The sequence below is a fragment of the Lethenteron reissneri genome, chromosome 44 (assembly GCF_015708825.2).
Source record: "Lethenteron reissneri isolate LAM-NWPU_2019-01 chromosome 44, ASM1570882v1, whole genome shotgun sequence".
NCBI lineage: Eukaryota > Metazoa > Chordata > Hyperoartia > Petromyzontiformes > Petromyzontidae > Lethenteron > Lethenteron reissneri.
The window spans coordinates 4107256-4132360 of record NC_083822.1 but is presented as its reverse complement, the minus strand read 5'-3'; the positions used below and the strand labels follow the sequence as shown (position 1 = coordinate 4132360).

The following is a 25105-nucleotide window of genomic DNA, read 5'->3' as shown; positions in this document are numbered from 1 at the left end:
GTCTGTGCTGTACGTTGCGCTGTGTCTTCGCGTAACCCAGCGTCGGTTGTGTGCGAGGCCACACACTCACCGGCTTGTAGTCTGGCAGCCACTCTGGGATGCTCAGTTTGCCGATCTCGACGGAGATTTTCTTCCGATGGCCGGGCTTGGTGACTCCGATAGCGGTGAGGTCCTGTTGCGCAAGACCACAACATATCCCAGCGGCTGTAATCACTCAACTGTATACATTCAAATTATTAACGCCGCAAGTTCAGCCCTTGCAATGTTCTACGTGCCTCAGCGTTCCTATGCTGTACTGTAGCAAGAGTAAATTATTCTCACATGTGGAAGTCGGTGCTCATTGCACAGGGGGCAATATTACGTCTCTTACATCTCACGCCGAACTCATCCCAGTCAAGCTTTCATGGACAATTTGACTCGATACTCGGGCAAAATGAATGAGAGTGGTTTAAAACTATACATCATAACCCAATTTCAAATTTAACCCCTATATTGTCAGAGCCAGTATCCAGATTGATGATTGATTTTTGAGTGAGTCTGAAGCAATGATCTGGCCAAATCTGTGTCGTTAAAACCCTTCAGCAGTCTCCACCACCCGCCTGAGTCATGACACCTATCTCCTTCCAAAGCTGGCTCAGGTGACACAGATATTTTCCAACTTCCTGGATTTTATTCAGACTTCCTAGATCCTGTCATCAAGATGCTTGCTGTAGACTCAAGCAAAAATGTTACAAATCCAATTGCTGAATGTGGTCGTGAGAATTGGGCTTCAACTTACTGGCGGACCGAAACAATCGTGATCGGCGCGACAGACGCTCGTGCGCGAGACAACGTGTTTTGTCCGACCACTGATGCGGTCTGCCCTTGAGAAAGAGCCTCGGATCTCAATGGGCATTACCCAGGAAATAACTTCTGACTCTTCTGACTAACCACACAAATGTGGCCTAACACAAAACACAATGTTGAATCCAATTTTAATCTGTAGCTGACTTAACAAAGTTCTAATTCAACGAATTTCTCCATTGCTTTGCATTCCGATCGGTGCCGCAGACCTCCGGGGTCATGCGGCTGATGGTGGGCACGTCGTAGCCGGCGCTGATGAAGTTGGACGCGTACTGCTGCAGCTGGAAGTCGCTGAGCCACTGGAAGATCGCCTCCGCGTCCTGAGAAGAGTCGGGAAAGGGTTGAAGCAGAGTGAATTCGTTCACGAAATTCACATACACCCTCCAACATTTTGCTCTAGCCATCTCCCACCATCTGGCCTTCTTAGATCTTGCTCGTGGTCACCGGACTCGTGGAGATCTCTCTGTCTCGACAATCGGCCTTGCCCCATCCTGCGCACGTGTCCCACCCAGAGCAACCAGGTTTTCTGTGCCTCTTCACATCTAAGGCACTCACCTGCCACGTCCTCTTCCGGACGACTGCTCGGCTTTTTCCTGTCTTGCCACGGAAATCCCAGCGTCTCTCTCAAAAACCTCAAATTCCTGGCGACAAATTGTCGAGCTTCTTAGTTAGGTGGGTCCAGCTCTCTGATCCGTAACGAAATCAGTGATGAAAATAATCATCGATGAAGCCCCGTTGCGAAAGTCACTCCCTGTCTGTGTGAGCAGCTACAACATAAGTTGAAGAAATTTACACGGGGAGAAAGCTAAGCAGTGATTAAACAATGAAGTGCACATTTATATACTGCACAGGGAGAATTCTGCAGAAGCTGATAAACGAAACAATAAATTATCTCTGCAAAGATAGCACTGCGCTTTAAAGCCTGTGGCCTTTTTATTGACAATCTTCTTGGTGAATGACCGAGACTCTGACTAAAAACCAACATTTACTCGTGAAAAGTTGCATTCATTATATTTAAGAGCAGACTAAATGTTTGATTACTTTAGCCGACTAGAGAGTGACTAAATGAATCCACAGACAAAGATGACTCAAATTCCACAGGTTGTCTCAGCTGAACTTGGACTATGAACACGACTGAGATTTATCCGACTAAATGAACACTGGGGTTGCAGGTGGAAATCTGGCATCAAAGTGGGCAGGCGCGGTGTCGCCTGGCTAATGCCGCACATCGGCGATCACCTGGTACGAAATGACCAATCAGCAGGGCGACAGCATGGCCGAGAGATGGTAGTACAGCAAGCGGGTTGCCAAGATCTTCTTGGTTCTTTCGGTAAAGTCACGTAGAAGAGAAATAATAAAATAATAAAAATAAAACATAATAAAATACAATTCTCACGATGTTTCGGCCACAACGCAAGCAGCCGTCCTCAGGTGAAGAACAGGTTTTTCGGAAAGACTGGGTTAGGGGTGGAAGGGCGCCTTGACAAAGGAATTTGAGACCCCCCCTACCTCCTACGCATTCCACAAGTAGTGACTAATCCCATATATGTATTTTCCATAAATATGCTAAATTCCTCTGTTGATATGCAAATTCCTTTGTCAAGGCGCCTTTCCTCCTCTAACCCAGCTTAAATATACGCTGTCAAGCTTGGTGGTGTTCATTCAGACGCTGTCTTTCCGATAGACCTGTTCTTCACCTGAGGACGGCTGCTTGCGTTGTGGCCGAAACGTCTGGAGAGTTGTATTTTATTGTCTTATTTTTATTATTTTATTATTTCCCTTCTACGTGACTTTACCGAAAGAACCAAGAGGATGAATCCCTGCAGTCACGAAAGCCTTAAATCGAAAGGGTTGCCGAGATGTTTGGGAGCACCTGGCACGCAAGGGGTCTCTCAAAGTATTCTTCGTTTCCTTCCGCACGCAAATCGCCAAATGAGGAAAGTCTCGGGAAGCAGTGTGGTTTTTTTTCTTGGTTAAGTTAAAGAAGAAAAAAACGATAAGCAACGAGGCAGTGCTCCTGCGTGCGTTCCAGTTCTCACAAAGCGGTACCCATTTTAACAATCCCACGAGGCGTGATGGACTTGTCAAAAAATATACGTCAACAGCAATAATGATGATAATAATACCCAAAAATATAGAAAGTATCTACTCAACGACAATAAATTACCACTTTTTTTTTCTTCTTGTGAAGTACTCACAATTCATATATCAAACAGTGGCCACTCATCCATTGATAATGGGATGCCATTCACCAAATACATAATGCATTGGGAGCTGGCCAAGTCGCACTCAATATAGTGCATTCAACACACACACTCAGCGCAGCGCTGCCAAATCACCAGGGGCATCGGCACGGCTCGCTCGGCGCACCCGCGTTATGCAGGCGCATTAATGGACATTTAAATGTACGGCTGCTCCGGAGATTGCAGGGAATGCATCAAGATTGACAACCGCAGTAAAAATTCCATCCGACGTGCATTGAATCGGCATCGTGGTTCGCGCAGGATGATGTGTGTGCGTGTGTGTGGGGAGCGGTATGGAGGAGGCTCGTGAAGGACGCTACTGGGTAATTGGAGGCAGTCGCCCTCCAGCAACAACGGAGGGCAGATGAGCAACGCTCACAACAACGAGCGGAGCGCCGGGCGGCCTAAAATACAGCAAGTTGGCACAGTAGGGGGTACAGCTGATGCATCGACCAGTCATCTCAGTCAGCCAACCCATGGCACCACCTGGGTCTGTCCCGAGATCTGCTGTCAGCGAGCCTTCGACACTTCACGTGGCTTCAAAGTGCACCTAGCCTGGCACAGGCGCTGTGCTGACATCATCGTCACTTAGTGGCGAATGGTAGGGATTGGTATTGGGGAGCGGTAGGGTAGCAGTTAGCGCTACGCTACGAACCCGGCGACCCAAGTTCGATTCCCGCTCAGGGCCAACACCAGCGACGATTATCTGAAATGGTCCTGGGCCTACCCTAGGTCGACTCAACCTTAAATGAGTACCTGCTGTGGTGTGTAAACATCGCTACTAGGGAGACAAAGCCAGTTGGGCATGGTGCCGTGCTGGCCTTCATAGGTTCTCGCTAACAGCATTTGTCCCAGCAGTCTTTTAAGGCTATACGGGGGATCTTTGTGTGGTTTGTATACGTTTGTAATTAACAAACCTTTCCTTCCAAGACGTGATGGGGTCTCTTGGTGAGGTCTCCCTGAGGCTGCTCACACACAGGGACACCTCCTGCACCGTGGGCTCTGCCTGCACCTGATGTGAGAAGGAATTGAAAATGGGTTAAGACAATTATTAAAACAATGAGCAGCAGACAGCAAAAGAAGAATGTAACATCATCATCAACAGCAACAGGAGTTTCATCATCATCATCAACAGCCAAAGCATCAGCAATAATAGCTGCAGTAGCAGTGATCATCATTATTGCCATCATCAACCCGGCCTTCAGCGTTTGCGTTCACGATGAAATTTGTTTAGGGGTAAGTCGTGTAAATATCATAACTTGATTTTATTAGTTGTGTCCATAATAGATTGCATTTGTATATATTTTGTTGAACTTTATTTTGGAGCAAATTATTTACTGTTGTATTTCTACCTGTTGCACTTATTGTTTTTATCGATCCTGTATCACGTCTTATACTTTGTTTTGGATGAACATTACATTTGGTTAAGCAACGGGATATTTTTTTTTTATTTGAGACTTCTGTTTAGTCCACTGGGGAAAAAATATTCTTCACCTCATGGGGGTTCATCTTCTTGGTTCTTTCGGTAAAGTCACGTAGAAGGGAAATAATAAAATAATAAAAATAAAACATAATAAAGTACATTGTATTTTATTATGTTTTTATTTTTATTATTTTGTGACTTTACTGAAAGAACCAAGAAGATGAATCCCAGCAGTCACGAAAGCTTTAAATCGAAACTCATGGGGGTTGTTTGACCATACTTCACCACGCTGGTCAGTGCAATTTGATAAAGGGGTTACCCCGGACTGGTTCAGGCTTGCCACTGATGTTATTTGGATTCGCGAATCAAAACCAGGCTGGTGAGATCCTCGCTCAGCACGCTAACCACTGAACCACTGCCTCCCTCCACAGTTGTAAATAAAGGAACTCTATCTACGAATAGACAAATGTTGGAGTGAATTGCACATAAGACAAGGCTATGACAGAGGACTCTGAAATGCTGTACATGTGGCTCGTCTGTGAATCTCGTGACCTTATCAAAAGCCCACGAGGACAGAGTTCGCCTGCGTGATGTACCCGTGCAGCGGCGCGCTCCACCGTTGTTGCGCGCCAAACCTGCGCCATTGGCCTGCCTCGTCTTTTTTCACCCACTTCAATCACTTGACGATTCAAGTTAATTTGAGGCAACAATCAACACCTAGCCACCGTGAATGCGAAACGTGCGAGGGTCCGCGTGTGTGCGATCACGACAAATTAGTCGCGAAACGCCCGGACATGCGCCCATGGCCACCTATGAATTGTAACCCTTTCACTGCCGGCGTTACATTTGGATTGCTCGGACGCCCAATGGCTAGCACATGAGAGACGCACAATTTCTCGACGGATGTTCATTTTGGTCCAAGCTGTTAGCGACAGTGGGGCTTATTCTCCAAAGCGTTGACGTGTATGTACAATGTTTTGTCAAGATGTGAATCTGGCCCTATATATATAGAGAGAGAGCCATCTGTTGGGGTGTACGTCTCAACATTTCACAATTATTTACAGCCCGTTGTTGATCCACTGCTGGATGAAAGCCTCCCGAGTGCTGAACATACTTCACAAGGCTGGCGAGAGTGGGTGGGTGCGGGGAGGGCGGCCAGGAATGGTTCAGATACCACTGCCCCCGGGCGTGAGACTAGTGGCTAGAAGTCATCGTCTCCCCGCTCCAATGAGCTAGGGGGCAGCACTCATTTCTGTTGGTAACTCTGAACCAGTGGCGGAAATTCCACATTCTTTTGACGGAAGTCAATCTCTCCATGGGATTAACCGTCGTTGATTTTTCACGACATCGTTCTCCATTCATGGAACTGGCGAAATTATGGCCTGAGTTGACCCACAACTGGGATTTGAACTCGCAGCCATCTTAATATGATATGAGCGCTCTAACCTCAAGTCCAGGTCAGTGCCCCCCAGCAGAAAGACCTATTTAGTGGGCGGCCAGATAAAAATAAATAATCTCAGGGCGACATCACACGGGCGACGTTAAAACAAACCTCAAACCAGTGTTAAACGCTGGACACAATGAGTAACTGTACGATTGGCATTTGTCCATCACGTATCCTGCTCTGGCTCTCACCCCCGATGTTATACCAACATTTTTCTACTTGCGTATAAGAATTGAGAAGGGGGGGGGGGCGAGACTTCAGTAGGGGGGAGGGGGGTTGGGGGGGGGCAGCCCCCTCCACCCCCCTGCAGCCCCCGCATGCTACGGAGCCAACCAGATGGGAATACGCATTGCATCTGGTTGTTGCCTGATGATGCTAGTTGTAATTACTGGCCAAACGTCGTACTTAGATTGTAAATGTTGTATATTTGTTCTCCAACACACCGGTTAGTGCTGCACTAGTGACGACTTGGCATGTTCTGTTTACGTGCTAATTTGCTGTGGCGGATGGTTGCAGGTTTAACGGCACATGTATGTTTACGCGATCTAATCCTAAAAAACACCTGTATTATGAATGCTATTGGTCGTGAAAGCCCAAGTGTTAAACTGACGTATTAGTAAGGATGGGAACCTTCGTTTGCACAGTACGTAGACAACCGTGCTAATCGGAGGCGCGGGGGTGGGGTGCGCAAAGGACGCCAAACTAAAGTCAGCAACAAGCAGCTGTTCTAAAGTCAGCATTTTCAACGTGGATTTCAGAGTGTCGGGTATGAACGCTGGCGTGTGTGGGGGTGGGCCCCGCGTACCGGATGACGGCTCTCCGTGCTCGTTCACGGCCGGGCTCAGCAGCGGCGAGGGCTGCGGCACGCCCAGCAGGCAGCCCTGGGGAGGGGGCGGACAGACAAGAGGCGGCACGTGACTCGCAAACACACACGCACGCACACAATACCAACCACCTGGATAAGGACGGTGGACTTGCAATGATGAGCGGCACACATACGGAGATATATACGCACACACACACACTTCCGTACGGTACCTGTGTGCATACACGTACAAATGTAAACACACGGTCATTATATAGATTTATTATGCACACACAAAAAGACCGGGGATTGCACCATTGGATCGGGGCATTGAAATTGCATGAGCCCCAATTGGAAATCAATGGTACAATTTCAAATCATCGCAATGAAAATGCGATCGAATTGAAATTGTTGTACCGCATTATCGCCCATCTCTTTTTATTGAAATGAATTGATTTTACGCGTAAAAATGGTTAGCGGCTGACAAAATACTTTTAGGCGGTATGTCGTACGTAAAAATGCATTTATTCACACGAAGAATTTAAAACAAAATGTCTACATTTTAACTCCATTAAATTGGGAATAAATTATAAACTGAAAAGTAAACGGGAAATGAATCCTGCTAAGATGAGCGTTGAGCATCACGGCGGTTCACAGCCCTGAGCCAGTGGTGGAAATTCCACATTGCTATGGCAGGGGTGAGGTATATTTTCTTCCCATAGAACAACCACTGTTAACCTCTTCACAAAGTGGTACTCATTGCATCGACTGCAGATGAATAATTGATCGGCTGAGTCAACAACCTCCCAACCAGGATTTTAACTCGCAACCTCCCGATTGCGAGCTGCTCGGTCTACCACCGAGAGCCACTTGCCAATACAGAACAGAAAACATACTTTACCTTGTCCTCGTTTGTACAACACTGGTTTTTGTGTTGAGTTTGTTGTCCTTCCCTCGCACCTCATGATTAGCACGGTTGGCTACGTACGGTGCGAAATAAGTTCAACATGCAGGGACTCCTCTACTCAGGAACATGTGACTTACGAACCGTCAGAGACACGAACAAGCCTGTCCGTATGTCCAGTCGCCTGCTCGGACCGAGGGTCCTAAGTTCAACCGCCGTGCAACAGATGGCGGTGGTGGCATGTACATCTGCAGAACACGAAGGACCAATGGCCTCTACGTCTACAAGAAATTATACAGCGCTTAAATGAATTCCCCGTGTTTATTGTAGATGCCGTACAACATGTTTGGAATCGACAGGAGTAAAGTTGGACAAATCGACTTACGAACAGACCTCGGGAACATAACTTGTTGATAAGTAGAGGAGTCCCTTACACACAACACTGTATCTGTTGATTTTTGCTTCGATTAAAAATGACTCTAACCGTGTCATTATGCACCCTTCTCATTATACCATACGACATTATGTACTCGTGTAAGGCTGAGTTGACCGGTTTCAAATATTCGCCACTGATGTTGGCCACGAATGTAAGTTTCCGCCAAAATCATTACAAACACTGGCAAGTTTACACACACGGGGTGTGTACATTACACACTAATACAAACCCAGTGTGTATATTACACACTAATATACACACCCAGTGTGTACATTACACACTAATATACACACCCAGTGTGTACATTACGCACGGGGGGAGGTGGGACGGAGACATCTACATACCTGTCAACCCCTTATCAGTGTCCTACCTTATTACCGACCAATTCCGACCTTATTGGTCACCCCGTGCCCCTTATAAATATCAACGTTCATCCTACAAAGTCCCATCACAAGGGAGAAACACAAACAAACACGTACTTTTTTTGCTCAATTTCCCTGTACAAGAATACGGGTAAACCGTGTGGGTTGAAAGGTATGCATCATCATCATCATCAAACACAAACAGGTGAACTACAGAACCTTCATTCAGACATTTGGCCCGTTAGACAAAGCGTGTGTATTTAATAAAGTAACACATGGCCATCTGCACGTGACAAACAAATGTGGTCCAGCAAAAGACAACTCTGGACCAATGTCAACCTTTTCGGACTACATCAGCAGAGCCAGGCTTGCTCAGCATTTGCCGCTGGATGACATTAGTCTGGAACACCCATAGTCTGACGGCTTTTGTCATATTTTTTCACGTGGAAAGGCAAACCCATTTGTCCGTTTATTCGTTTGAATATTCCCAATACATTTTTCATGACAGCTCAATGAGTTTACATGTTCAGCCGTATATAGTTATTAATGATTTTGCAAGTCTCAGACATGTACACACGCACGCACACTTGGGCTTAGCCGACAGCGTTCATCGTGATCACTCCTTTCCATTGATCTCATGCTTAAATTCCTGCCGACGGTGGAACATTCACATATGGTCAAACATCGAGAGTGGACCTCTCTCCTGTACGATCAACCCCTCCCCCTGTCTCCGATGGGGCAACCCCATCCGTCTGAACGCAGCACACCGGCCATGGAGGACAGGAACGCGATGTCATAGCAATGGCTGCTTTGTGGCTCCTGTTTGGGCACGGTGACAAACTAGTGTTGCCAACTTTTTTCAAGCGGAAAGTCGCAAAATGGACCTCTAAAAACATTTACTGGAAATGCCTACGGTTGTCAAAACTTCATGAGAAATTCTAACGCAATCAATCCAGGATTCTGATTACGTACCAGGCTCGCTTATACTCCGGGAATATCGCTCGCTCTTTAGCTGTCCTAGAAAACCAGATGAATTTGATGCCGCCATTCGCTTGGAGGCAGCTCTTACGAAGCCAATACCATTCGCTCTCCAATTATTTACCTGAACCACCCCGCCTAGGGCAGGGAAAACCCCGAGGTGGAGTGCGTCACCCCACCGAACTGGAGCCACAAGAGCCATGACTTTTATGGTGGGCGAGAAACCTTCGGCAGGCGGACTTGATGCACACAATTTGATGAATGGGAAGTTAATGGAACCTTCTGATGCGCACGTTTGAAACGAAGCGCGGGATGGTTCTGCACCTGCCCACGGTCGGTATCGATAGTGGGCGCTAAGGATGCTTAAGGTGAACATTTAACAAAGTGGGCCAGGCTGTCCACCGTCGTCACAAGCGCTGGCTTGCACACCAGAGAGATGTGCGAAGTGGTAGCGTCTCGCTTCAGGCTATGGTGCTGCGGAACAAAACAACTGCAAAACCAACTCGGAGTGAAAAGGGGGCCTTGACAAAGCGCCAGTAGCGGAGTTATGAGTGACTTAAGTTTCAGCGGGAGGGGCTCGTGCTAGTTGTCTCATTGTGAATGTTAGGGCTTAGTGCTCTAACCTTGTTGGTTAGTTGGCTAGGGTTAGGGGTATGGCTGGCATTTCGATGGCTAGTGTGGTTAGGGTCAGTGATAGTGCTAGTACATGGGGCTGGTTAGCTTGTTGGTTAGGGTTATGGTCAGTGGGAGGATTAGTAGTAGTCGTGGCTAGCTGGCTAGTTGGTCATTGCTAGCTTCAGTGGCTGCTTGGCTCACTGGTTAGAGGGAAGGGCAGGGCTAGCTTTTGGATGGCAAGCGTGTCATCTTCCCAAAAGTGTTTGCTCCACCCCTCCATTATAACCTCTCACCTTTGCAGTTTTTAAGCCACTCTATCCGTGGTGTTCAGAGCGTGCCTTTCTTGACAGCTGAGAGAGGGGGCAAGCAAGACTAACTGGCATATTGAAAACACTGGGAAGAAAGTATTTTCTTTGCACGATAACTAACGTTGGGTCAAATCGTTCTGCCCCCTCTCTCCTCTCTTTCTACTTTGAAGAAGAGCTATTATCTAGAAATTGGGACTGCAAATATGTCCCGTAAAACTAAGTTAATTGTTTCTTTATTGCATTTGTATACCACCGCCAACGCAGTCCTTCAATTGTTTATTTTAATGCGAGTTGTCCATCTGGGTTCCTGTATTGTAAAATGACTGACATAGTCAACGGTACATTAACTCACGTGATACGTAGACAAAGTAGCCTCCGTATACACAATCACACGTTGTGACAGTTAAGTAAGCGCACTATGCTGCCCTGATGATTCGTAGGTGGGGTGAGATCTGTAGTATTACCTCACCTGACACACATTCATAAAGTTAAGCTCACGGCTCTGATAAAGTTATATCATTGGGGTGGGTTTTGGATAAACAATCAAATATGTTGGAAATTGAGATTTGTTTTAATTGCAATTTTAATGGGGGTTTTCTCATATTTTTGGATGATTTACATTGCACAATAATTGATGCCTTCATGCAACAAGTGACATCACCAGAGGCCACATGACATCACTTTTGGTGGGAAAAGGATGGCCGTGACGTCATGCAAGTGATGTCACTTCCTGTGACATCATTTTTTTAGATCATCCGAAATGTAACATCTTGGCCCGATTATTGAATTCGTGATTAGCCTGAACATCGGGAACAAACGCCGATTAGATCAGTAGGCAAGGTTTATCTATGACACAATTGAAGTTCATAATACAATACAGGCCTCAAAACTTTTCCACAATCATTAATTTGACTTTTGACTTCCCAATCTGTCCCTAACAATTGCTCTGGGCAATATGTCCTTGACATGCAAAGCATTTTTTGTAAATATTCACAATGCCACGGCAAGCCGAAAAAACTTATCCACATCAACGTGTGTGGCCTGTTTAAATGAAACGGCATTAAAGCACAACGGCAACCGTGCAACCAGATTTACCCTGTTTAGGCATCATCAGCACAGGATAGCCCCAATACAATTGAACCACCACAAAGATGCCTTGGTTGTGGTGGTGGTGGTGGTAACAATGTGGTGAGCAGCGTCAGGGTTGGTCCATGACCGAGCGATCTGTCATGCCGCTTGGCTGCATGCCACTGAATCGCCTACACGCGGACGTCTCTGCCACCAGAGTTGTCCACGTGAAACTCGGGCAACAATCGAGCTGCACGATTTGCGAGAGCGTTTTGATTGCCCAACAGATCTCTCCGGGTGTGGAGCCGCCCTCGAAATGAGCTGGCGCGCGAGAGGTGATTCCATCGAGGCCAAACGCAAGCACACGAGGGCATGCACACACGACGACCCGGGCGCACGCGCGTGGCATGGTGTTGCGGAGTGCTCGGCGAATTGACACAATGAACGAAACGTGACACGCTTCAACCAAGGCACTGTGAGCACGACGAGACACGCATGGCAGATGGGCTGCGCTTTAGGGTTCGGAAGGAGCCAACCAAAGTCTCCCACCGAAAACTGTTCGCCACGAATATTCGAGCAGAGATGGATGTCTATCCCCCAACACGCGATGGTCATATGGCCCATTTGGTGAACGGTATATAGGTGTTGGAGCGAGGGGAAGGCAGAGGGGGTACAAAGCAGGGCACATTGAATGAGGTAACAAATAATAAGATAACGTGGAAATTTGAAACAATAAAAGCAGTAGGTGTGCACAGGAGAGACATGCATCACTTAGTTTGAAGGCCACTTACTTCAGCAATCCAAGCACACTGACACGAGGCAGAGAAAGTAACACACTGCGATTTAATACAGCCAATGCACAATGCCATCGTCACGTAGGTAACATCACAAGGGGGGGAAAGAAATCCTCGGAAGCGCCAAGCTCGTCTGGCTAAAAACGAAATCTGTTATTGTGCCTTTTCAGTGGTGGTGAAAGGCGGTCGTCTCCCTGCCCGGGGGAATGTGGAGGAGTTTCCACCGTCGGGTCAGGGCCACCAACAGATCCCAATGCCCCGTTTTGAGCAAGAAAACAGTTTGACTCGCATATTGACCGTGCACGCATTTGTGTGTGTGTGTGTACACATGTCGAATTGAATACACAGGGCCCAGATGTGAGTCACGCAATGCTTCTTATAATTATGACGATGATGGTGATGTTTTTTTGGAACACTTGGCAACAGTTTTTTTTATCAACGGATTTCTGTCATATAATTAATGAAGATGAGCATATTACGATTGATGATAAAGTTTAGCTACGCTGTATATACACACACACACACCGTTTTGCATTACAGTACTACGAACGAAACAGTTAATTTTACCATCTAAATGCTAACCGCTTACATTTCTGAGAATCGTGTTGAATTTAAGCACACGACTAAAAAACCTGAAACAAAAATCCCCTTCAATAAGGCCCAGAATATGGTGTATCAAATAAGCAGATGCCAAACTATTGCTCCAGATCCACTCCCACTCCATCTGGAAAACTAATCCAGTCCGTGTTATGCAGCATAGCACACGTGCAGTGCGTTTGCGACCACCGCTGCATCACTAACAGGACGCAACATGTGAAAGCGTGAGACCCATACATCACTTGCAAGACCAGACGTGTAAAACCCACATTGAACATTACTCCATTGTCGAATGGAGCGACATTCAATGCACAATTTCCATGAGGAATGCAACTAAACCTTAATCGATTGCGCAGCTAATTATTTTTAACTGTCCTGCATTATATGACCAACTACTACTACACTTGCCAAACCTTTCAGTTAATTTGGTTAAATTCGTCTCGACCTGAATCTTGTGTCGTTTGAAGGGGGGGGGGGGTAGTGTTAAATGGGAATGGCGAAGCTTCCGTGGATTTCTACGCTCCCCTTTCCCCCCCCTCCCTCCCGGCGACGTTGAGAGAGCCGGGCGACGGTAAACTGTCGGGAGTTGCCACGGAAGGATAGCGGGCGATCGATTGCGGCGGTGGCGGCGGCGGCATGCAGCATCATTGAGCAGAAACATGGGCGCGGGAGCTTGGGACGAGCGAGGAGGGGACTGACGGGTGGCAGAACCCACACAGCAACGAAGACGACAGAAAATAACCCTCCACAAGGGGCAAGATCCGAGGCTGCGGTGGCCCAGAATCCACCGAGGGTAATTATTATATTTTTGGATCTAAAGTGCGCTCAGGAATTTGGAAAACCAATGGCGGACTATTGGTCCATCATTGGAACATGGACTGTTCGTTTAAGTGTGCAACCGCGTGTGACTGAGTTTGAACATTTAACGGAATGTAAAACAATGAGCACACATATATCGTGTATGCGTCAGGTGTGAACACTTGAAATTGACATTGGTTTCATTTGCAATTCGTGAAAAAGGTGTAAAGTGCTAAAATAGCCTTTTTATATTTATAAAAATACCTCTTAACCTGGGTGAAGCCATTATGAGTGACTCATTTCGTGTGAAATGAAGGGACCATTCTCAAGCACATCTACCCACACACAAGCAATGCACTCCTTGCATCATGAAGATGACAATCCCTACTGTATCTTAAAGAATTACTGGAATGAGTGTCATTAGCGAGCATCTTTCTATGGTGCAATAGATGGTAGTTGCGTGGCTAGAACATCTGGCCGCCTTTGTCTCCCCAGTACTAGTGTTCACACACTGCAACAAGTTCTCATGTTATGCTCAGCAGACCTAGAAAGAATTCCCTGTCAAGGTGCTGATTCCACCTGCCACTCAGCTGAGCATGACCAGGTATCAAACCTGCATATCTGGGATTGGAGGCCTACGTGGTAACCATTATATAAATCAAATAAATTCACGGACTTTGTCAATCCATTGCTAGATGAAGGCCTCACTGCCCAAGCCGTGTTGGTCATGGGGCTTGTTGGATCATACTTCACCATACTGTTAAGTGCAGTTAGACCTGATTGGATATCACTCGTCAATGATTTTAGCCACCTGGTCAGATGGCTCAGCGGTGAAGTGAGCGCCTTGTCGACTGATGGTTGCAAATCAAAATCCTGATTGGATATTGACTCAGTCCATCATCCCGCCGAGGTCGATAAATTGTGTACTACTCTGGGAAAGTAAACTGTGGTTGTCCTATGAATTGACCTGCCCCTGCCATAGGCATGTGTAGTGTATATTTAACCCCTGGCTCAGGGCTGTGAACCGGAGATGAGTACCACCTCACTGCTCATTTTAGCAGGAAATCACTTTGACGTGGCATCAGCCGTGGTTGGGAACTGAATCGCCGGCTTCATTGCGCAGTGCACTGACAACTGTACCAACTGCTCCATCATCTGTTAACCGTTTCTAATGAAGACCTTTCACCCAATCTTAATCCGCCAATCGATGAAGGCCTCCTAAATCCATGTTGATCACACATTTTTTTATTATCATGTACCATACTTCATCACGGAAGGTCAGTGTGGGTTGATAGAGAGATAGCGAGCGACCAATTCTGATATTGCTCGTGACTGATGTTAGCTCTTGACCATTGTACCACAGTCACAACCCAAGCAAGGCACGCGGGCAGACGGGCCTACCAATTTAAAGTTGAATGTGGCAGAGAGCGCACCTATCCGAAATCTGAACCCCTCCTGTCCAGGTGAATATGTCCTGCTATGCGATGGCACCACTACCACCCCAGAAGACACTATTATTACCGCTCGGTTGAGAAATTAAATTGTGCCTTTGCTCGGATGCACGCGCAATGTGCGACATTCGACTTCTGCCAGAGAATGCGACACCAGGCTCCGGCTAAAACTATTTCAGCTCTCGCTGGTGGGGTGAAATGGAACCTAAGACCAGGCTATAATGGAAATTGGAAACACATCAGTCACGTCTTACAAAAGAAAGGAAAAGGTTATCTTTAAAGTACTGAAGTGAAATGAAATGTGTATAAGTTAAAGTAATTACTTTCAGCCCTTTGTCAATCTGGTGATGGCTGAAGGCCTCCCTGCACCGTGTTATTCGTGGGGGAGGGGTTGTTTGACCATAATTCACCATGCAGGGCAGTGTGGGCTGCTGAATGGGTGAGAGGGCCATGGTTCTGTTCAGAGGTCGCTAGTCACTGATGTTAGCCGTGACTGGGAATTGAACTCGGTTGCCAGGTAGAGAGCACAGTTTGTGAACAACTGCACAACCACTTTGGTATTATTTACAATAAACTATTATTTAATATTAAGTATTATGTCACGACAAGCTAATATTTTGAGTATGGTCTCCTTCTTCAGGGCAGAGAGAGACATAGAAGGAAAGCTAAATTTTGTGGCCTACAGCTCGATATGACGCCTTACCATGTGGTGCCATGAGAATTCTATTACATTTCAGAGTTTAAAAAAATGTGTTTCTCCACGAGCAACCATTTTGTAACACGAAACCTTTACAGGTAATAAGGTGCTATGAAGTAGGGCCATCATTGCCTGGCACGTCACCTATTATATAAAACAGTATATATATTTAAGGAAGCGGAATTGCCCAATGGGTTTTGTTTTAGTTGTGTGTGCGTTGTGCACGACTGCCAATACAGAATAACCAAATACATTTAAAACGAATTTTTTTGGAACCATTTTTTTGTGTTCAGTTTGTTGTCCTTCCCCCCACACCCCCGATTAGCACGGTTATCTACGTACGGTTTAAAAGAAGTTCAACATACATACACAATTAGTTTTAGTGGCTTATTAAGTATTATCTTAATATACGCATGGTGGCTGGGAATATGAGCGCTGATGGCAGCCTCTGGGGGCAGAGCTGGCCGTTTGACGAAAGAGATGATTTTGACTACAGCAAAGGAGTCCGTGAGTCTAGCCACTCGTGCTCTGGGCTTTAGTAGGCACAGGACCCAAAGGCGGGGAGTGGAGGGAATGGAGTTGGCAGCTATGTACGCCAACCATGGCACAATGCCCCCCCCCCCCCGCCGCCGTGATTTGAGACTGAATAATTCATTCTCGGTTTACCTTGTGGTGCACGGAGCGTCTCCAGTGGCTGCGGGATTTAAGTGAACCGGCTCCACACAACAAATTAAAGTATTGGCGGTACACCTGGTGCACGGTAAAACAAAAACAAAATCGTTATGATTATTTATCTTCCAGCGATTCACAACCCCAGTCGAAACATCTTGCGGGGTGCGTCAAAATCAATTCTCGTGAGCAGTCGGAAGACAAATGTCAGTTGAAATTTTGATTTTAGACTGTTTTATGAGGACCGATGTGTTATGCCGCACCGGTGTACCGCCAATAAGTCCAAATGCCAATTGCAACGCTTACGTCCACGATACTGCGTGCGTAGCGCGAGCAGAATAATACATTTTTAACGGCTGAATCGATGTGTCATTACACACAGCTGTAGATTTATAATTCTGATGCGTAACTGCTAGCACCCCATCCCCAGTCTCTTCCATTAATGGACTCTGCTGTGCCGACTCAAGCCTCATTAAATGGGAGAGAAATTTCAGGTTGATGATAACTAAGATCCATTTGCCGTAGTCGAAACCTGTTCATCAAAACAACGGTGAACCCCAGGCGTTAAAAGCTCTCCTTTGGTTAAAGGGCACATTTTACAGCATTTCAACTGAACGTCTTTTTAAGAACCATATTGTCGTTTGGGAGAAGTTTTCAACCACCAGATTGTAAAACATCTATAAAGTACCAATATTTACAATTAATATTGTCATGTTATTGGCGTAAACAGCTGACTCTGGACTTTGAGTCGCAATGTTTCTCTCTCTTCTCCATCTCTCTCTCTGTGTCTGATGAAGGGGCACTGCGCACTGTGCGAAATTATTGCTTCAGTTGGAAGGCGGTTGTTTGATGGCGGCAACGTGCTTTAGTCAAAAGCTGCTCTGGCTCTGCTACGTGCATCAGAACTGAACACTGACGTGTCCTCTTTTGATTTCCAACTTCCATCCACGTGGATCCCCTCGCCTCTGAAGTCAGATTCAAAGAGCCAGATTCTCATCTTGATCACTTCAGATTTATTTTTTGGCCAGGAGACATCAATATATATGTGGGTTCGTGAACCCATGTGTGGAACTTTGTGTGAAATCCTCTGATATGCATCGTGGGTTTTCTATGTGCACTTCTCTTTCTTCCCACATGAAGAAAAACAAACATCGTTTCAAGAGTAATTGGCCAAACATACCCAATGCAGGATCCTCATGAAAATTACAATTCAGACTCAGTGAGGCTCTTATGGATAAAAAAAAACGAATCGATGTTTTAATATTTATAGTTATGATGACATTATTAGACGTTAATTTAGATTTAAGTAACAACAGATAAGTGTTATTATGCTTGAGCGCGTTCAGCTGTATAATCAACATTCTGTCTGGTGATTGTCTTCTGCCCACGATCAACCTAAGTCAAAATACTTGGTCACAATGACGGTCCGAAAAAAAAAAACATTGTCAAATTATTGCGTGACTTAACTTATTTAAATTCCAGCTCTGACAATCATTGCAGGGCGCATAACAAAACAAATTACATCCGAAGGATCTTTTGGAAGTATTTATCGAACAACATCTGCCGGGAACCAATCATTGACGCGCGGTGGTGCACCGCTCCGTTGGGAGAGTTTCCGAAAGTAAATGTCTCCATCTCAAGACAAGCATGGCACCAACAGTACATCTGGACTGTAACCGTGGTAAACCATTACCCGGTACGCCGCAGCAATTGCAATGCATTCCCTCTACCGTGTCCCAATATCTCGAACATCCACACAACGATAACCCCCCCCCCCACCGCCTCGACGGTTCCGTCCACCTTGAGCAGTGTCAAGAGGTTGGGCAGCGCTCTCACCTTGCTGCCCTCGGTGGGGCCCACGAGGGGTGGTGGGGGCCCGTTGGCGCTGCCCATGCTCTGCCCGCTCCCGGAGCTGCGCACGCTCACGGCGCTTCCGGTGCTGCCGCTGCTGCGTCGGTCCCCTGGGGGTCGAGGGGTTGGGGGTGGTGGCGATAGCAGGAGGGGAGACGGAGCAAGAGTGGGTGTCAGAAGAGATACACAGAGGGAGAAGAGGGTGTGGGGAGACAGGGCAAGAATTGTGTCAAGGTTAATTGGATCCTGTCGCCACGACATGCCAAAACAAGGTACACGTGTGAGTGTACGATTGCAGGTATGGTGTGTGTGTATATATATGTACACACCGAATATATGATTTCAAGTGCTTTGGCCAGCAGTGCAAGCCATTAACTGTGTTTGTCTGCACAAATTACTTGTTTTATCTGAAAAGGCACAGACTAACGTGAATAATACGACGAATGTGTCATCATTTCTAATGGTGACTCTACAACACACCGGTGTGCTGAACTAGTAACTAACTGGCGTGGTTTTATTTACGTGACAAACCTCACTAAGCGGCTGTGTTGGGTGGTGGCAGGTCTAACGACACGTTTATATTTACGCAAACTAACCCGAAGAAAAACCTCAATTGCGGGTAATAGCATGAATACAGCACTTTTGGGAGACCGCGTCTGGGCGATTCGTCCATGCGAACGCTTGGACAATAGCATCAATCTTCCACCACACCTGGGTCACGTGCTCTCATCGGCACAAGAGTTGGAATGGGGAAAGAATGGGCACACGGACAATGGTGGGAGACAAGAGGAGGAAGCGGGTGGCAGTCACATGGACAAGAGGGCTGCAGAGTGTCCTGTGTCTGGCTCGGCCGGATGCTGCCTGGCCAGGGGGACTCATCAGCAGAGCGAGCGACTCACAGTGAGAAGGGATTGCGAGTTCAAATCCTCGAGGGGGTTTGACTCAAAACCCATCGTCCTTCTGGTGTAGAAAAAAATAAGTACCACTTCGTGGGGAAGTCAACATTATTATTTTATTTCTATTATAATTTCTATTATTTGTATTATTATTTTAATATTATTTATCTATTTATTTATTTTTACCTACGTGACTTTACCGAAAAAACCTAAGAGTATGAATCCTTGCAGTCACAAAAGCTTGAAATCTAGGAAGACAACAGCGGTTGTCCTACGGAATAAATTTACGGCCACCGCTGGGTCAGTGGCTGTGAACGCGACATGAGCACCGATGCCTCAGTGGTCACGAGCAGGAAACCGCTGTGACACCTTCAATGGATAGTGAACCGTTACACCCCGAATGCTACCCCGCGTGCCATCGATACCGCAAACACTCGTCGAGTCACTGATTTAGTAGCCTTAATTTGTTTCGCACTGTTCATACGAAGTGGTCCATTGGGAATGACAGTAAACTGATATGAATGTGCTACAATGAAAACGTACTACTGGAGTATTATATTTAGTAATGGAAACATTTTTGTAAGAGAGACACTACTGTTCAGCACGTGCTGTAAATTACAACTACAGCCCTTTGACATTCAGGACACAAATGGTTGGCTGCAGCTGTCCAAGTTGACTCTGGTTGACTGTGGTTGTAGCTGTGGTTGATTCTGCATGAGTGCGGTTGTAGTAAATGCTTGCTCGTCGTGGTTGACTTCATAAAATACAATTGTGGCTCTCGATGTGAGTGTTGTCAGACACGACACGCCACTTGCATGATTCAGAAGACACGTCTCATTCGATGTAGAACCCTCATCTCATTGGATTCACAAATCTCATTTCATACGCAAATCCTCGAGAGAATGTTAAACACATATGCTTCGCGACCAATATCATCCATAATATTTGTTTATGGGTTAGATCGCATAAATATATAAATGTGTTGTTAAATCCGCCACCACCCGCCACAGTCACTTAGGAAGGTTTGTCACGTAAACAAAACGTGCCAATTCGTTACTAGTACAGCACACCGGTGTGTTGGAGAGCAAAGCCACAACATTTACAATCTTGACTTAAAGCTTTCGTGACTGCAGGAATTCATATTCTTTGAGTCTTTCGGTAAAGCCACGTAGATAGAAAAAATGATCAAAGTAATGACAATATCACGACGTTTCGATCGCAAAACAAGCAATCGTCTTCAGGTGAAGACCATCAGGTGAAGACGATTGCTTGTGTTGCGATCGAAACGTCGTGATATTTTTATTATTTTGATAATTTTTTCTATCTACGTGGCTTTACCGAAAGACCCAAAGAATAACATTTACAAGCTGAGCACCGGTGTGCTGTACGAGTAACACATTGCCATGTGCTGTTTACGTGACAAACCTCACTAATTGGCTGTGTCGGGTGGTGGCGGGTTTAACGACACATTTATATATTTACACGATCTAACAACAAAAAAACCTCTCTCGAGAATGTCAATTCAAAGCGAGGGTGGACCCAATTGTTAAGACATTAACCCTGGCCACCGTTCGCTGTAACATTGAATCAGAGCGGCTCAAACGAGGGGGTCTCACATTGGATTGTTTGGCCAGCTCCTTAGTGTTGTGCAAGCGTGTACTCCGGTTTCCTTCCGGAGAAACCCAACACATGTGAAAGGCCACCGCAATGGGAAGAATGGTCTGCACATACAGGTTCACAGTGCCATTTGCTGTACTGTACCACTGTCGCCTCCCAAGTCACAATGTCACCTAAGCACACAATGTGCAATTTCGTGAGAATTTCTCCGGTCAAACCGCTGAGTGTGACAGCTCAAGTGTAATTGCTCGCACACAATGACTTCCCACCGCACCTCTCTGATAGAGATCGATAAGGGGTCAATTACTGTGAGACGTTATAAGTGCACTGTTCTATTTCCATCAATTAATCAATTAGCGGTAAGTCTTGTGACAAACGTTCTACATGTGACAAAGACCATTGCCTATTAACAGACTATTGGGGCAAGTGCTGTTAGCGAGCACCTATGAATCCTGGCACAGCACACGTAGGGGTGGGTGGCAAGCACCACGCCCGGCCGCCTTTGTCTCCCTAGTGGTGTCATTTACACACCACACCAGGTACTCATTTAAGGCGGAGTCGACCTAAGGGAGGCTCATGACCAGTTCAGATATTCGTCACTGGTGTTGGTCGTAGCGCAGCGCGCTAACCGCTACACTACCGCTCCCCCTTACACACACAGGTAGACACACAAAGATAAAGCTCCCCAAAATTGCCTTTAACAGACTGTTGGGGAAACTGCTGTTAGTGAGCACCCATCAAGGCTGTCACGGCACACGAGTAGATGGGTGGCCTGCACCACGCACAACCGCCTTTGTCTCCCCCATGATGATGTTTATGCCAGGTATGCACTTAAGGCTGAGTTAACATAGACGGGATCCCGGACAAGTTCACACATCACCGATTTTAGTTGTGGCCAGAAATGACACTAAAGTTGCCAGGGTTTTTTTATTAAATTTTTTTACCTTGAAAATACCGTGATATGGAATAATCCCGTTTGCCCGGGTGTCCAGGGTGAGTGTGTGCACCACTGCGCTCGCCCTCCCCGTAACGTGAAAATGATGGGGCTCGCGCTGCACCGTTGCTACCATTGTCACCCAGCAATAAAATGTCCTCGCTTAATAACAGAAGACAGCCCCATCATTTCAGTGTATCAGACTCCATTCAATGGGATAACCAAGAGAGGCTCACTCTTCTACCTGCTGCACACATCACTGCACCCTGCTCGTGCCAAGATGGCAACACCATTTTCACAGATTCTCTGGCTCCGTCGCTTGTGCAGCGACGGTGTAAACCTCCAACGATGAGAGGTTTCAGTAACAAAAGCCATGATGAAATCAAGAGGTAGTTAGACACGTCCTACCAACGTACCTCTTCAGTGGACACAATTATCCAACCAACCAGTTTAGCCTAAAGCCGCAGGGCATGATGGGATTTGTCCTGAAAACCCACCAATCAAACTGGACATGTGAGATAAAAAACAAGAGTTTTATAACCCATCGGATTTCTCCAGTATATATAAAATAAATATTCTGATTCTGAAATCTGGCTATCAAAAAAGTAATCCCTTAACATTTTTTTTCATAACGGAAGGAGCGACACAAGCACTGCAAAGATTCGTGTATCTGCGCATTGTAGGTCTCTGCGTATTGCAGATATACATTTGTGTATCTGCACATTGCAGATACACAAACAGATACACAAATCACAGGGACCTGCTCGTACACAGTGTGCCATGTACAACGCCAGCAATAGCACGAGCAAGCAGGCGCTTCCCCATGCAGCAGGGGAAAGGTGTAGCGAGTGAATACGCAGACCAAAAACAGCTCTTTGCGGAGCACACGTTTTTTTACACAGCACATTCGCTTTCTAAGTCAAATTGGACAGATACACAAATACAATTCGATGATAAATCACCCCCCGTAAATTCCTCTACCCCTCGTCTTGCAAGGTGAGGAATTTAAAACAGCTGCAGGAAAATTTGTTCTATGTCTTTAAATATTGCCTATTCCTATTCAAATCAAATTGGGCCTAGGAATGCAGCACATCTGTGCATTAGGCTTTGACCTCGATGCAACAGTTCTACACATAATGCTATGTGCTAGCGACATTTTATGATTTTTTTTATTTTAATGCAAATTAGTTGATTTCAAATAAAAATGTTGTTTATTGAAGGATTGAAACGATTACCCGTAATAGATGTTGTTTTGTTAGATCACATGAATATAATTGCGTCTTTAAACCCGCCACCACCCGACACAGCCAATTAGTAAGGTTTGTCACATCAAGAGAACATGCAAATTCGTTACAAGTTCAGCACACCTGTGTGTTGGAGAATAAACCCGCAACATCCACAATTCGAGTGCGGCATTTATATTTACGCAATCTAACCCAAAAACCTCTATTATGGATATTGGGCATGCAAGTCTACGTGTTAAAATGAAGTGATTGGTACTCAATAGCTACTAATAGGTAGATACGCACGGTTTTCTACGTATGGTGCAAAAGAAGTTCAACATACATGCATATGCCGAATTCAAAACGGTTCATCAGGAAACATTTCACAAGTAATTGTTAACAAGCCCCATTATGTAATGTTCAGTCTCGTGCATCTACGTAGATAGCAAAATAATAATAAATCTAAATAATAAAATTAAAATCCTAAAATTAAAATAAAAACCACAACGTTTCGATCGCAACACAAGCGGTCGCCATCAGGGGGGTTACCCTCTATGGCAGGAACCGGATAACCCAGAGGTAACCCATGCAGAAGATAACATACCGCTGCACTCACTTGCAGCCCTTATAATGCTATACACGTTATTGCTTGCCAAATTGTATCTCGATTGTGCAATTGGCAATTTTCCGACCAACTTTTATTTTAATGGGCAGCACTTATTCCAAAAAGAAAATGGAATTGGAAACCTGGCATGAGATATTTTTTTCCACAATTGGCGGTGCAAGTTCGAGATGTGGATGTTGCAAGGACGTGATTGATGACCAAATCAAGTGCTCCTTTTGAGGCGGGAATCTCATTTGCCATTGTAGACATCATTGTCAATACCCTTTTCCATGTAGATACGTCTGGAAGCACCAATTCAGGTTGACTAAAACGTCCTTCATTTCAATACATCAAAGTTTGTGCATTTACAGGTAAAAATCCACATTTTTTTTTACCGTAAACATACAGAACCGATGCCAAACCGTATCTGTTTGTGCTCTCGTACGCCAATGCTTTCATGTGGAGGAGGACCGATGGTATGGAGGATGGCTTGACAAATGTGGGAATCGGGAGGTTCGTAACAGTGGAGGAGGTGGCCTTCGATACCTGACAGGGGCCTCCGCAGAACCCAGATGTCCTCACTGGAGGAGGGGGACGGCTGTGCGGAGCCGCCCCCATCCGCCACCCGCTGGATGGATGGGGAGCCTGCCCGCCCGCACACGCGCACACGCACGCACGCACACACGCACGCACACGCAGACACACGCGCACACTCGCTCGCCAGGAGGCAGGCAGGCAGGCAGGCGGGCAGGCAGGTGGGCGGGCGGGCATGCAGGTAGCATGTCGCACAGGTTCGTAGCCAGGCAGGTGAGTCGGTCACATAAAGGTGGGCAGACGTAAGCAGATTGGAGGGACGTACAGGTGGGTGAGCACATAGGTGGGTGGGGTGTTAATGCAGGTGGGAAGATAGGTGGGGAAGGTGACAAGAGTAAGCAGACAGGCAGGTGAGATGGCCAATGCAGGTGGGCATATGGACGGGCGTGACGGTCGCAGATCGGCAGGTCATACGGATGTCAGGTGAGCAGGTAGGATGGCCACACGGATGCATTGGCAGGTGTGCACTCGCGTTGAATGCATGTTTACACACGCGCACAGGTATGTGTGTATGCACACGCACGCATAGACGCATGCACGCATGTGCAAGTATGCACGTGGGCAGGCATGCAAGGAGACTCATGAGCAATTGGACAATGCACACATGCACACACACGCACGCGCGCACGTGCAAACACACAAAGACACACACGCACACAGGACTGTTAACAGATACGTTTAACAAGAGCCAAGCACCTACAATTATGTCACTAAGAAGATATCCTAAAACGAGCATGCAATAATGCGTCCTCCATTCCGTTCACACGTACATACAGGGACTTGTGCGATGCATTCTCCCAAAGAACGAACGCAAAGCGTGTCCCTTGCATTGGCATTGCATTGTGTCTACAACAACAGCAGAAGCGGCTCGTAGAGAACGGTGCACAAGTGCGACTGCAATCTGAGATGTCCCATTCGTCTTGATAAAAATCCGTCCAAGGGTTAATACGG

The 25105-nt window shown here is 46.3% G+C and overlaps 1 protein-coding gene across 5 annotated transcripts in view; it reads right to left on the bottom strand.

Moving 5' to 3' along the window:
• The window catches only part of LOC133353636 (caskin-1-like), a 151392-nt gene that overhangs the window by 22651 nt on the left and 103636 nt on the right, over positions 1–25105 (bottom strand). For 2 of the 5 annotated variants that reach the window (XM_061570024.1, XM_061570027.1), the window contains 7 exons: positions 24107–24205; positions 18272–18396; positions 12221–12238; positions 6759–6834; positions 4004–4098; positions 1053–1163; positions 71–172 (listed from right to left, as the gene is read on the bottom strand). In XM_061570024.1, coding sequence (XP_061426008.1) covers positions 71–172; positions 1053–1163; positions 4004–4098; positions 6759–6834; positions 12221–12238; positions 18272–18396; positions 24107–24205 — 626 coding nt within the window. The remainder of the gene's footprint in view (positions 1–70; positions 173–1052; positions 1164–4003; positions 4099–6758; positions 6835–12220; positions 12239–18271; positions 18397–24106; positions 24206–25105) is intronic. The other 3 variants (XM_061570026.1, XM_061570028.1, XM_061570025.1) reach the window with 2 other exon arrangements.